This window comes from Dermacentor silvarum, chromosome 1, assembly GCF_013339745.2.
Source record: "Dermacentor silvarum isolate Dsil-2018 chromosome 1, BIME_Dsil_1.4, whole genome shotgun sequence".
Taxonomy (NCBI): Eukaryota; Metazoa; Arthropoda; class Arachnida; order Ixodida; family Ixodidae; genus Dermacentor; species Dermacentor silvarum.
The window spans coordinates 73731080-73743114 of record NC_051154.1 but is presented as its reverse complement, the minus strand read 5'-3'; the positions used below and the strand labels follow the sequence as shown (position 1 = coordinate 73743114).

General features: G+C 40.4%; 1 protein-coding gene across 3 annotated transcripts in view; it reads left to right on the top strand.

Moving 5' to 3' along the window:
* Positions 1-120: 120 nt before the first annotated feature.
* The window catches only part of LOC119466072 (probable phosphorylase b kinase regulatory subunit beta), an 82458-nt gene continuing 70543 nt past the window's right edge, over positions 121-12035 (top strand). The window contains exons 1-6 of one of the 3 annotated variants that reach the window (XM_037726571.2): positions 121-364; positions 769-902; positions 7882-8021; positions 8737-8872; positions 11423-11525; positions 11602-11709. In XM_037726571.2, coding sequence (XP_037582499.1) covers positions 823-902; positions 7882-8021; positions 8737-8872; positions 11423-11525; positions 11602-11709 — 567 coding nt within the window. In that variant the 5' untranslated portion in view covers positions 121-364; positions 769-822. The remainder of the gene's footprint in view (positions 365-768; positions 903-7881; positions 8022-8736; positions 8873-11422; positions 11526-11601; positions 11710-12035) is intronic. The other 2 variants (XM_037726585.2, XM_049669725.1) reach the window with 2 other exon arrangements.

Genomic DNA, 12035 nt, shown 5'->3' with positions numbered 1-12035 from the left:
TTACAGCTGCTAGATGCGAGAACCACGGCGATCACGGCACCGAAGCACAGACCGAAGCCCGAGACGTCTTCTATTTTCGGCTCGTAGGTGGCAGGAGCGTCGTGTGGCGTACTTCTCCTCCCACTTCTCCCCTCTGGACATCATCCTTGTGTTGATCTTGAAACGTTATGCCAGTGGTGCTGGTGTGCGACTGCGGCCCTTCTGCTCAAGCTCGTTGCTATTGGCCCTGTGTGTTTTGTCGCGTGAAGTAGTCATGTTTCCTTTTGATGTGACCACGATACTCTTTTCGTTAACTAATTGTCTACCGACTCAGTCATAATCGGAGCCTACTGGGAGTCTTGAAGGCGCCAGCAAAATAAGAGAGGTAAACGTTTCTCCCCGTGGCTGATCAGTGTGATCACCCTTGTGAACGGTGTTTACTTTAATTTCAACTCTCACCAAACTTCATTACTGCGCACGACGGCTGCTTGCACTGTTTGCACATCTAGAATATGGCCTTACGCATTGATCTGTCGCATCTCGCATTCGGATCTGTGTTGTTTCACGTAGCCTTTGCTTGCTTACCTGCAGGTTTCATTTGTCCGTATGATTTTGCATCACGGGTGTCCTGCATGCAAAAGACTGCGATGAAGCGCTCAGCTTCTCATCCTCTGCAGTAGTCGCAGGCGTAGTAGTGGGCGTTGGTGATGGGATTTCTGTTCTACTGTTGTGCTTGTTATGTGTCATGCTTCTAATTCTCCTGCTTAAACTGTGCCTTCTTACCCTTAGAGCACCGTGGGAGCTGGTTGGCGTCCCTGACGCTTGTTCTCTCTTTTGCATGGCATGGTGATTGCATGGCTTGCTACCATCAGCTTGGGTTGTATTGCTACGGAAGTAAGAGCCATGAGCCTCTTCAGTCCCAGGTACAGCCAGGCGCTGATGTTCGCGCTCGTGGGGCTTGTTTTGCTGTTCCATCGTAACAGAGCTATTGAACAGCTGATTCTTCGGAGTAGAAATTATTTCCACCATTGCTTATGGTTCAATTTAATTTCACACAAGCCTGTCTATTTAAGTTAGTTTAGCTTGTATTCGACTAGCTTGAGTGTTATTACTGCTGGCTGTTGTCATAACCTTTCACATTCTGTATTTACTTGGATATGTCCTTGCTTGTGTATGTCAAGCTGCAGTCTGTTAGCTTACTGTTGAAACTGTGTGCCATTTAGTGTGCTAAGTTTACTGATTACTATGTGCTGTGTACTAAGTTTATGGCCTGCCTGGCCTGGAGTCCTGGTATTTACCATTAAAATGATCAAAAAGGTCACCAATGGCAATTTCAGCACTTTGGTTTAAAGTTGAAAGCCGACCAACTTGTATTTTAACTGCAGACACCAGTGGCACCAAGTGTTAAGGCCCATTCACACTTGCAACTAGAAGATGTCCCGCGACTGATTGCGACTGGCGACCAGAAAGCTACTCAAGACAAACGATGTTCACACTGACAAATGCGACCGACGAGTCGCTAAACCGAAATGTCTCGCGATATGCCGTTCACGTCTGCTTGCAATATAATCGCCGCTTATAATAAGCGTCAGCGTATACGGACGTCCTGTTCCTTCACATCTGATTGGTTCTGCTGTTCTGCGACTGTGGTCGTGCGACTGAAAAATAGAGCAGTGAGCGACTGGCCCGAAACGGTCTCATTTCGAGAAAAGCGACCATTTGCGACTACTTGCGACTTGTCGCTTTGCGACTAACTTGGTCTCGCAACCTCGCCTAGTCGCAAGTATGAAATGGGCAAATGACAACAGCACTGGTAAAAAGATTTATCTTCCCTTGCACCTTGTGGGCCCCATCTTCAAGAATAAATAAAACAAAAATCATCAGATGCCTGGGCAGTGAGAAACTGATGAGATACGAGCTGAAAGAAATTCCATTGGTGATCAATAACATCTTTTGCATTGTAAAGCTGTGTGCTTTATGCAATGTGCTAACCTTTTTTGTTGTTTGGAAAGAAAGCTGTCTTCTTGGTCGTCGCATCTTCCAGATGGGGTGCTCAAAGTGTTTGCATGTGTGTCTAACTTTGGAAGCAGACCTACCATATCAATACATTCGTAACTCTTTTTCATGTAATAATACCAATGTCAGCCATGTACTTTCCATCGCAATTGAGCCTGATCTCGATTGAGCACGATGCATATTGAGTGCTACTACATGGGCACTGTTGAGTATTTTGATTGCTCAATCCGGATCCAATCAATTGCGATCCATGCATCGTAATATAGGTTTTCGATTGTGATCATAGGCTGACATCTGCACTACAATTTTTACTGAATATTGGGCAAATTTCTCAAGTGCTTTAGATCCACTTAGCGACATCTGGTCTGCTAGAGCTCACCCAGCTTGATATGGATTGTTGGACAATTGAACAACAATCATTGTCGATCACATTTGAAAAATTCACTACCACTTGGGCTCAGTGCTCGTGTGACACCAGTATAAGAGATCACAAAGTTGGCTTGTGTGCTCATCGCACAATTGGAATATTTTCATTGAATATTTTAGTGAGGTTATGCAAATATTTGCAACCTTGAATACAAATAAAGTACTTGTTGTTATTTTACTTGTATTAGAAAATTTGATATTCGCTAGTTTTTAATATACATTGACAAAATACAGAGGCATATGATGAGCATTGGAGCTTGCATGATATTGAGATATGCAGGTGATTTCTGTATGCTGGCTGCTTCAAACACCCAGGATTAGTCAAACTTGACTGGAAGTACTAAGCTATTTCTGCAGCCTTGTTTCCAAGTGAACGCTTTCTACAGAAGAAGGCATTGCTGCTCAGATGTTGTTGTGGCCAAGTGAGCAGTTCGATCCATTTAGAGGTGTGTGAAGTGTTTGGTGGACATATGGAAGAAACGAAGGGGATAGGCAAGTCACTGTTCCCCAACACTGTCGAACATGACTGGACATAATTTGGCTAGAGCTGCAGCTGTTTCAGTTGTAGAAAAGAATATTTCACAGATTTGTTGCACGATTTCACTCGAATATACAAATGAATGATGTGTGCTTTTGGATGCTGGATGCAAATTCGAACTTCTTTTATGTCAAACTAGCATTGAGACAGTTGGTTAAAAAGTGAAGAATATGCTGTCATTCTACTCTGTAACCATGTCACCTCCCTAATTTTTAATGTAATTTTAACTGCTGCATGCACATTTTCAGACATGTTTCAGCCAGAATTGTGCTGCTGTGACCTTTTTAACCTTCACGATGCGAATATTAAGTTCTTAAGAGCTCTATGTATATAACCCACACATTCATGCAGAATGGTGCACTGATGTGAAAAATTGTTTGCTTTGTTTTTCACTTTGACTTGTTGAAAAAAAATGCATCACTCGCATGCTCAAAGCATACAACATGTATGTACTATTGTCAGTGCAAGGTCAGAAATTCAGGAGGGGCTTTTCCTAAGGAAAGGGCAATGTGCTTGCTCCCAGTCACTCCCTCCTTCAAGAAATAGATTCTACGAGCACAAAGAGGAGGTGCCTCAGTTGTTCAGGTAGCAACAACCATAGTTATGCACCACATTCACGAACAGCCAAAACCACCAGATGGAGGCATGAAGAAGACAGCATACAGCACAAGCAATTCTAAAAGAGATTGAGAGAGAGATTTCATCAACCACCTTAGCCCCCCCCTCCTCAAACCCCTACTGGAATGGGTGAATGGCCTGGTAAATTGCTCAGACATGAGTATCATTTGTGTATAGTTGACTAACAAAAAGCTCGCCTGACAGGGTGAGGGTTTCACAGCTGGCCTGAGCAAGAAGGCAGGTGCATAGATATCGAGAAGAAAGGAAAGGGAGACGGGTAATATGATTCACTGGGGGGTGCATGCCTACCATATTTACTCAATTGTAATGCACAATTTTTTTAAAGAAAATATTTACTAGAAGATTACATGTATGTTAGAGTCGAGTACAAACCAAAACTGCATTAGCATAAAAAAATTGTTATCCCATCAAATTCACGCATAGTTGTAGAAGTTGTGATAGCTTTGTGCCCACTCCTAAAGTTTCACTGAGTGCATGGTCTGCAAGGCATTTTAAGAAAGGTGGTTTTTCAAATGCCACAGACGGCACTGCGTATGAGATGGTCTGGGCTGTTGATTGTGATAAGGAGGCCTCCGACAACAGCACTAAGTGTTGCCCAGTCCACTATAACTCTGATTCAGGATTTTTTTTTTTTTTTTTCAAGTCGGGAAAAATCGCCTTTATCGCCATAAAAACTGGTGAGCGGACAATCAAGAACATTGCATTTATCATTTCTGGCTGTGCAAAATGGGTGTGCGTTAGAATCGAGTAAATATGGTACGTGTTTCCTTTGAGGGGCACTTGCCACTGCATTCTTCACCTGTGATCACTGCATTCTTCAGCACTGATAATGATGTGCAGGTCGTACAACGGTGTGTACAGAGCCAGTTGGAACTTTGTTGCTCAGGTCGGAGCAACTGCTGTTTCATTGATTTCCTCATCTATCAGTGTGATGTCAATGAATGATACCATGTAAAGAGAAATAAAGAGCACTCACGTTGGAACAACAGTGGTGAAACATGCTGCTACATATTCCTAATTGGCTTCGAAAGCTGTGCATGTACACTGCTGTTGCGGAGTTCTTGAAGGGGGCCCTTTTTAAACTTTTTAAACTGGTGCTGCTGTGTCAGCAGAGGTAAATCCTAAATTCATAAGTTCTAAATGTATTGTGTTTATGTGACAATTGTTGCATTCAGGAGAATACAAGCAAGCATTCTACCATATGTGCCTTTATATGTCGACAATGACTTGTGAATACATATAGTGAATGAAGTGTGGTGCACCCTTTACTGTGCAAAATTTACACACACGAATATTTCATTTCCTGAGCTGCACTGGTGTCTGATAAAAAAAGAAAGCAACGAATCACTTCCATGGCAAAAGAGCAACTCTGCCAATAAATGGCTTGTGCTTTGGCCATTCTGGCATCCAGGATAGCTACAAGCATATTTTGTAACTAGGTATTGAAGGCTGCTGCTGTTCGATAAATAGTATACATTTCAAGATCAGTTCCATGGTTGTAACATCATATTGAATTAAACTTTCTTGATTAGTGCACCTTATTCAGAATATATGTAATTGTTATATTGGCCTTTCAGGGAGCCGTAAATTTATTTATTTATTTATTTATTTATTTATTTATTTATTTATTTATTTATTTATTTATTTATTATAACCCTCAGGGCCAAAGACATTAAAGAGGGGAGTAGGTTACAGCAAATGAAAATAAAATGAAAAAATAATAAGAGCAGTTAGAAAGTTCAAGTACAAAGGCTTCTGACTATACATTTTTAGCTAGGGTTAAATCGTCGTAAGAAACTGGTAGCAAAGTAAGATAGTAAAATGGTAAATACAAAATGCACTTAGGTTACAAACATATAGTAGGAAAAATGCTTCGATTACACAATGTTAGCTAAAGCCGCTCGAAACCTTTGGTTATCGTGAATAGATACGACTTCAGTAGGAAGGTGGTTCCATTCCGTGGATGACCGAAGGAAAAATGACTGTAAAAAAGTTTTAGTGTGACCTGATTCAAGGACCAACCTTATAACGATGGTCGATTCGAGGCGATACGTATTGTGGCTGAAAAATGAGATCATTGCGGAGTGATGAATGATGGTATAGCTTGTGAAAAAGGACTAAATGTGCGATTTTGCGAGAAAGTTCTATGGTGATCTTTTTTGCCACCTTTCGAGTCTCTTTGAAGGTCTATGTGCTCTTTCTTATTCTTTGGGTTGGTTAACTGCTGTTTGAATTGACTAAAAGAACAGCAATTGGTACGTCGACATTCACTCTGTACCATAAGTTGCATCGCTTCCACACGAGTGACTCAAAATATTTGACATTTATAGATACATTCAAATACATTATGTTCAGTAGCAGCATGGCCCTTGAACAGCAGTATCATCATTCAGTGCACAAAGGATGTGTTTACAGTGTCCGAGGGCACTACTGCACATTCTGCCACCATTGACGCTTAGTCCTATTGCTCTTGTTCTTCGTAGCCACTGATTTTCTATTCTTAGGAAGTCCCTCTTAGTGCCTTGTGGTTTAATTGTTCAGCAGCTGGGTAAGCATCTTTTTGTTTGTTTCTTTCAAATGACAAGGCTGAGTAGTAAGCAGCAAAGGGAAATACTCTTATGCTATTTGCAGAGCAGGCATTTGGAGTATTTTTTTTTTTTTTTTCATTTGTAGTACATCATTTTACAGCTGTGGGCTTCGATAATTTTGTCATGTGAACCCTCTGTGAATGCATATTTTAATTAATTTTTTTTATTCAAGGCTGATGGGGGGAACTCAAAACATCAGCTTATATTTGCGCCTGCCACTGTAGAAATCACAATCACTGTAGCCATACGCAGTTTTAAAAACAGCCAGAAAAGCAGACCACTTGGTACAGGTGGAGTGTTGTAGAAATTCTTAAAGTGGAGTTGTACTGTATTTATTCAAATCTAGGCTGGCCTCAATTCTAGGCTGACCCTAAAAATTTGGATGGTCGGAAAGAAAAAACTACATTTTCTTGAATGTAAGCCGAACGGAAAAGGTCATTCAACTGAGAAAAAAAAACATGCAACATTGTCGAGATGCTGCACTTTTGGAATGCTCGCATTGTCAGACTGGCCGGAATTTTGTCGTATGCCACTGCGGACCCAGTTTGCTACCTGACAAAGCGAAGTAGACATGTTGAAGTCATGTCATAGTAGACAGGTGTCTGAACTTGTTCCGAGTGATGCCTTGAATGCTTACAACCTCTTTCGCCTTCGCCTGTATTATCTCTGTCGTTACAGTCATTCCCACTTTGTGTCCTGATAAAATTGGCAACATATTTTTCCACCTGATGGCATCGACCTCACTATGGTTGACAGTGTCTGGCGGTTGTGACCAAACCGCATCCTCGAATCTAAGCTGACCCCCAACTTTCGTGCGTTATATTTTAAAGGAAATTATCACCCTACATTCGAGTAAATACGGTAGTTGTTTATTCTTGAAGTAACTTGGCAAGCTTCTTCAGTAACATTAGAACAACCTTGGTGCACTCAAGCAGAGTTGACTTAACAAGGGTGGCTTATTGGCTTTTTATTTGCTTGCTAGGTAATTGTCCTTATACCATAAAGGGCATCACTTCTAGTGACTGACAGTATTCGAACAAGGAATGTTTCAGGCTGGAGCCTATGTTTGGACAAGGGGACTTGTCTTTGTCAAAGAATTTCTGTAGGGCATATGATGAAGACATTTCTAACTGCAGCAACAGCCAATAGAGATGCAAAAAGTAATAGCAAACAGTGGTTGAACACAGGTGAACAGCAAGTACTCGGGCTTCACAGAGGAATGCATAGAAAGAACTTGAATACAAAGGAAAAAGAAAAGGAACAATAAAACAGGTCTAGAATTGTATAAGAATCGGAAAAGCACAAAATGTAAATCCATACAGAGAAATTAAATTCAAGTAATTAAGATAATATAGTTTGGACAGGGATAATTTGGTTTCATGTAATGCTACAGGTAATGTTTAAGCATAACTGGAAAGATTTCATCCGAGGTAGCATCAGTATTTCAGGAAGCACAAGGTTCATAATGGTTGATAGGAAAAGAATATTGAAATGCCTTTGTACTTGAGTGCACATCTAAGAACCCAGGTGGTCGAAATTAATTTGGCATCCTCCACTATAGCTTCTAAAACAGCCAAGCTGTAGTTTTTGGGTGTGATGATATATCGATAGTTGATATGATACATCGATAGTTGATATTTTTTAGTTAAATTGTTAAACTGAGTGTGCCCACGCTGGTTTCTCTCTGCTTTCAAGGGAGCGGCTCCGCAGTATGGCGGTGCCATTATTTGGCAGAAGCCGAGTCGGCAGCGTAGCAGATACAGTAGACGTGGACAGTATAAAATTGACAAACTACACAGACACAGTGCACCACTTGGACAAGTTCTATGGTCAAGGTAAGAACATTTTTTCCCCTAAGGCTGTGCAAAATACCTTTATTGGCATGGTGTTGCATTGTTAAAGTTTGTTATGTAACAGATTATTATTATTTTTTTTAATTTGAGCCATCTTTTGTTTTGGGTTTCCTTTTATGAAGTTTAAGTTGCCCTTTACATTAGGCACACTATAGATAAATAAACAACTAAGCAAGCTGTAAGAGCACTTGTTGAAGACCTTGTTGGCCTGGTACATACTTTGTTGGTACGTGATGCCTATGTCCTATCTTTTCTTGTGGAATATCTGTGGTCATGCTTTAATTTATTTTTTGCTAAGAAAGCTAGTTGAGAAGTAAAATTCATTTTTAAGAAAACAGCACAGACAAAACACGAAGCAGAAAAGGAAAGACAGTCGCTGAGCAGAAGGTTAACCACTTGTGTATCATCAGTTCGCATATTTTTTTTCTGAGGTGCATGTGTACCAACCTACCTCTTTTCTGTCCTTAGGCAGTAAAGTGTGCCTTGTGTCTTTCACATTGGTAGTTTAATTAGACAAGGTTTCTGAGATCTGCTAGTTGGTTTACATACATCATGGCAAAACAGTGCGGAAGACTAGACACGTGACAGACCGATAGGCAGGGCATTGTTTTGTCTGTTTTACTTGCCCCGTTGTCTGAGCTGTTTTGCCATTATGGCTAGTTTAATATTTCAAGCATTTCTTTGGAAACTGTTTCAGTGAAACGGCAACTGCTCAACTTCCAAAGCCCAACAACAGGACTATTCCCACGGCTTTCTCGAGATAAAGAACATGGGTATGTTCGTGACAGCATCTACTGTGCTGTTGCCATATGGAGCCTTTACCAGTCCTACAAGTAAGAATGGCATGTTTTTTTTTCTTAGTCTTCTAAATTTTTTAGCGTCTGTAGTGAAGTAGTCAAAGTGGTTATTTGTACATTTGTGCCATGGGGCATATTAAGGAGTACTGAAGCTCTAACAAAGAGAAGACTATAGTAGTATGAATGCTAGACATGTGCTAAAAATTTAGTAAGAAGCCTCTGTGGACGATGAGAGCGAGAATGCTTACTCAGCAAAAGAGTGGAGCAATGAAGGCATGGCAGGAGGGAGGCCGACTACATGTATCACATTAATCTCTAGTCCAGGAGTGGTACAGCCAGATCATAAGGGGAGCATGTGGGGTTTGAACACACTGCTGGGAGAGAGTAAGCAGGCTGAAAACACTTTCTGTGATCAAGTCTGTGCTGCTGTTCTGGTTGCGTGCAGTATGGCCTTTGTACAATGGTATAAATAGTAGTGCGGTTTTATTTTTGTAAATATGTTATCAAATAGCAGGGGTAAAAACAAACAACTTTTTGATAATATAGTATACTGTATTTGTACAGATATAACACTTTCATTAAAAGCACGAGGAAGCAACTGTCATTAAATTCAGTTACATTTCCCTTCTCATTTTGTAGCTTCAATGTTTGGCTAGTTCAGTCACTAGATGGCTGAATTTTGCGGGAAAGCCAATGTCTTGGTGGCAGAGGGTGAACAGATTCGCTAACAGCAAGAATGCAATTCAGCGCAGCAAAGGGAAATGGGGACAATAGGGCGAAGAGATTAAACTGCAGATATAATGCTAGCTATTGTCTTTGGGTAAATGCAGCTGCAAACACAAATGCAACAGCTACAGCTCACCTCTCGCCCCAGTGCCTACGCAGATGGTCCCATGTGGAACCGCTTGTAATGCTATGGCAAAATTGCCTATTCTTATCTAATGGATGCAGCTGCAATTCGCATTGTTAGGTTGCATTGTAATCATAATAACGAATGTACATCCGTGCTGAAAGCGCATGCATGCTGCACAAATTAAACCAACTCTCTTTTTTTTTTTTTTCCTTTTTCTTTCTTTTCTTTTTTTAACAGCAGCTTGGTCTGCTGCCTACATGTCTATTCATATAAAATCATAGCGGCTTTCCTTACGTAGAAATTGCAGTAGTGGCTTTGCAAACTTGTCACAGCTAGCTCGCTATTGTTCACTGTCCTCCTGACCAAATGTATTTTTTTGTTACTTGCCTAAATGACTGATTGAAAAAAAAAAATGCTGTCTTTTGAAGTATTGAATTACACCACCAACTTCAATGGAACAGTTGTAGAGTGTATTAAGACATAAATGTCCAATTGCTTTGTTTCCATCTTGTCTGCATGCATCAGCAAGATTCATTTAAAGCATGTTTGAGGGCACTAGCATGACTGGTCGCAAGAACTTGATCCAGTGGTCACCCTTTTTCAAATCTTGCGCGCTTTCTTTGAACCTCAGAAAAATTATATCCACTACAGTTATCTTCACGAAAATAAATTGTTAGAATGTTTCGTATTGGACTTTCCAAGTGTTGCATTGGAGGCTTTGTATTTAAGTAAATAATAATTAAATTAGCTAATTTATCTCTGCTTAGGCTCATCACTGAAAATATTCCAAGTTGCTCAAGAGGACAGTAAGCAAAACTGCGTTGGTTAAACTTGCATAGCGTGCATATGCTTTTTTTTTTTTTTTAAAGCTTTACTGCAAACTAGTTGAACAACTTCTACATTCTAAGTTGTCCGAGGTGTTATATTCGGGCAAATACAGGATGAACTCCATAAACGGTAACTGCTTATTAATTATATTGATTGATAATGTCTGTTACTCCTGAAGTCTACATTATCTATGCTGTCATTTGCCACCTCAAGGTAACATTAATTAAAGCTTTGCAAAAGTGTGGTTCATTGCACTTGTTAACATTCAAGCCAACTAGCTTTGTTTCACCCTCATTATAGTGTTATCAGTTTGCTAGGCATGAACATTGTTTCATTTCAAAGCAAATTATGCATTTATCAACAAACAAGGGGACAGAACAAGTTGCACATTTTGAGAAGACATTTATTCCTTCGTTACCGCACACACCTTTTAAATCTATCACCTGGTATTGATGATTTCAATTGCCAATTTTAGCGTGTTGAAACCATTTCTCATACACATAATGCTATACTGTAGGTAGCCCATTCAAAGGGCTTTCAGAATCAGTTTTGTTTTTGTTTCTATGGCAAAACTGTCATTTTTGAAGCAACCTTTGGTAAACTGACAGGTATGTGTTGTGGTGACAATTCATTCAGACTTTGCCCTTTGCCACTTCCCCCCGAAAAAGAAAGCATGTAGTTAATTTTTGCTGCACATCAGCATTGGATTTTTGTGATAACAGCACCAGATGTAAATCATAGGATCTTCCCATGGTAGTGAAAGAGTTAAAAAACAAAAACAAATATGTTGCAGCTTAACCACTTCTTAATGTCAGTTGGCTGATTGTACTGTTGGAGCTTTAAACACTGTGAGCTTTTTTTGTTGTTGTTAAATGCCTTCGTTTTCTCTCCTGCTTTCTCCTTAGGAGGATTGATGATGATCGTGGCAAATCATATGAGCTGGGCCAGAGTGTCGTGAAGTGTATGCGTGGCATATTATTTTGCTGGATGCGACAGTCCAAGGACAAGGTTTGTTCTGGGATTTGGGTATCACTGATAGGGCTAGGCAGAGATGGGTGATGTGTCATTACTTGTTGTCTCTCAGATGGAAAAATTTAAAGTGGAGCAAGGGCCGCAGCATGCTCTGCACTCAATCTTTCATCTGAAAACTGGCATGACTGTCATTCCTGAAAGTGATTATGGGCACCTACAGGTGAGTCTTCATGCAGATTTCTTGGCACTTCACACACGAGTTTTTGTGGTTTGACTGTGGTACGTGAATATAGTCTGCTATTTGATTCATTTTCAGTTCATGAATTTCTAATTTGAAACTGTTGAATATTCATTTCTGTTTGGATATTGGAGTCTCAGGGCAGAAGAACTGATGCAAATGGGGAGTGTTCCAAATGTTTGTGCTGCAGGACAGCCATGAATGCTGCAGAGGGGCACCAATTCCTTCGCAGAAGCCTGGAGCAGTCCACTTCTGTAGAGTAACTTCCAGTCATTCAATAAAATTATAAAAATAAAAACTGTTAACTT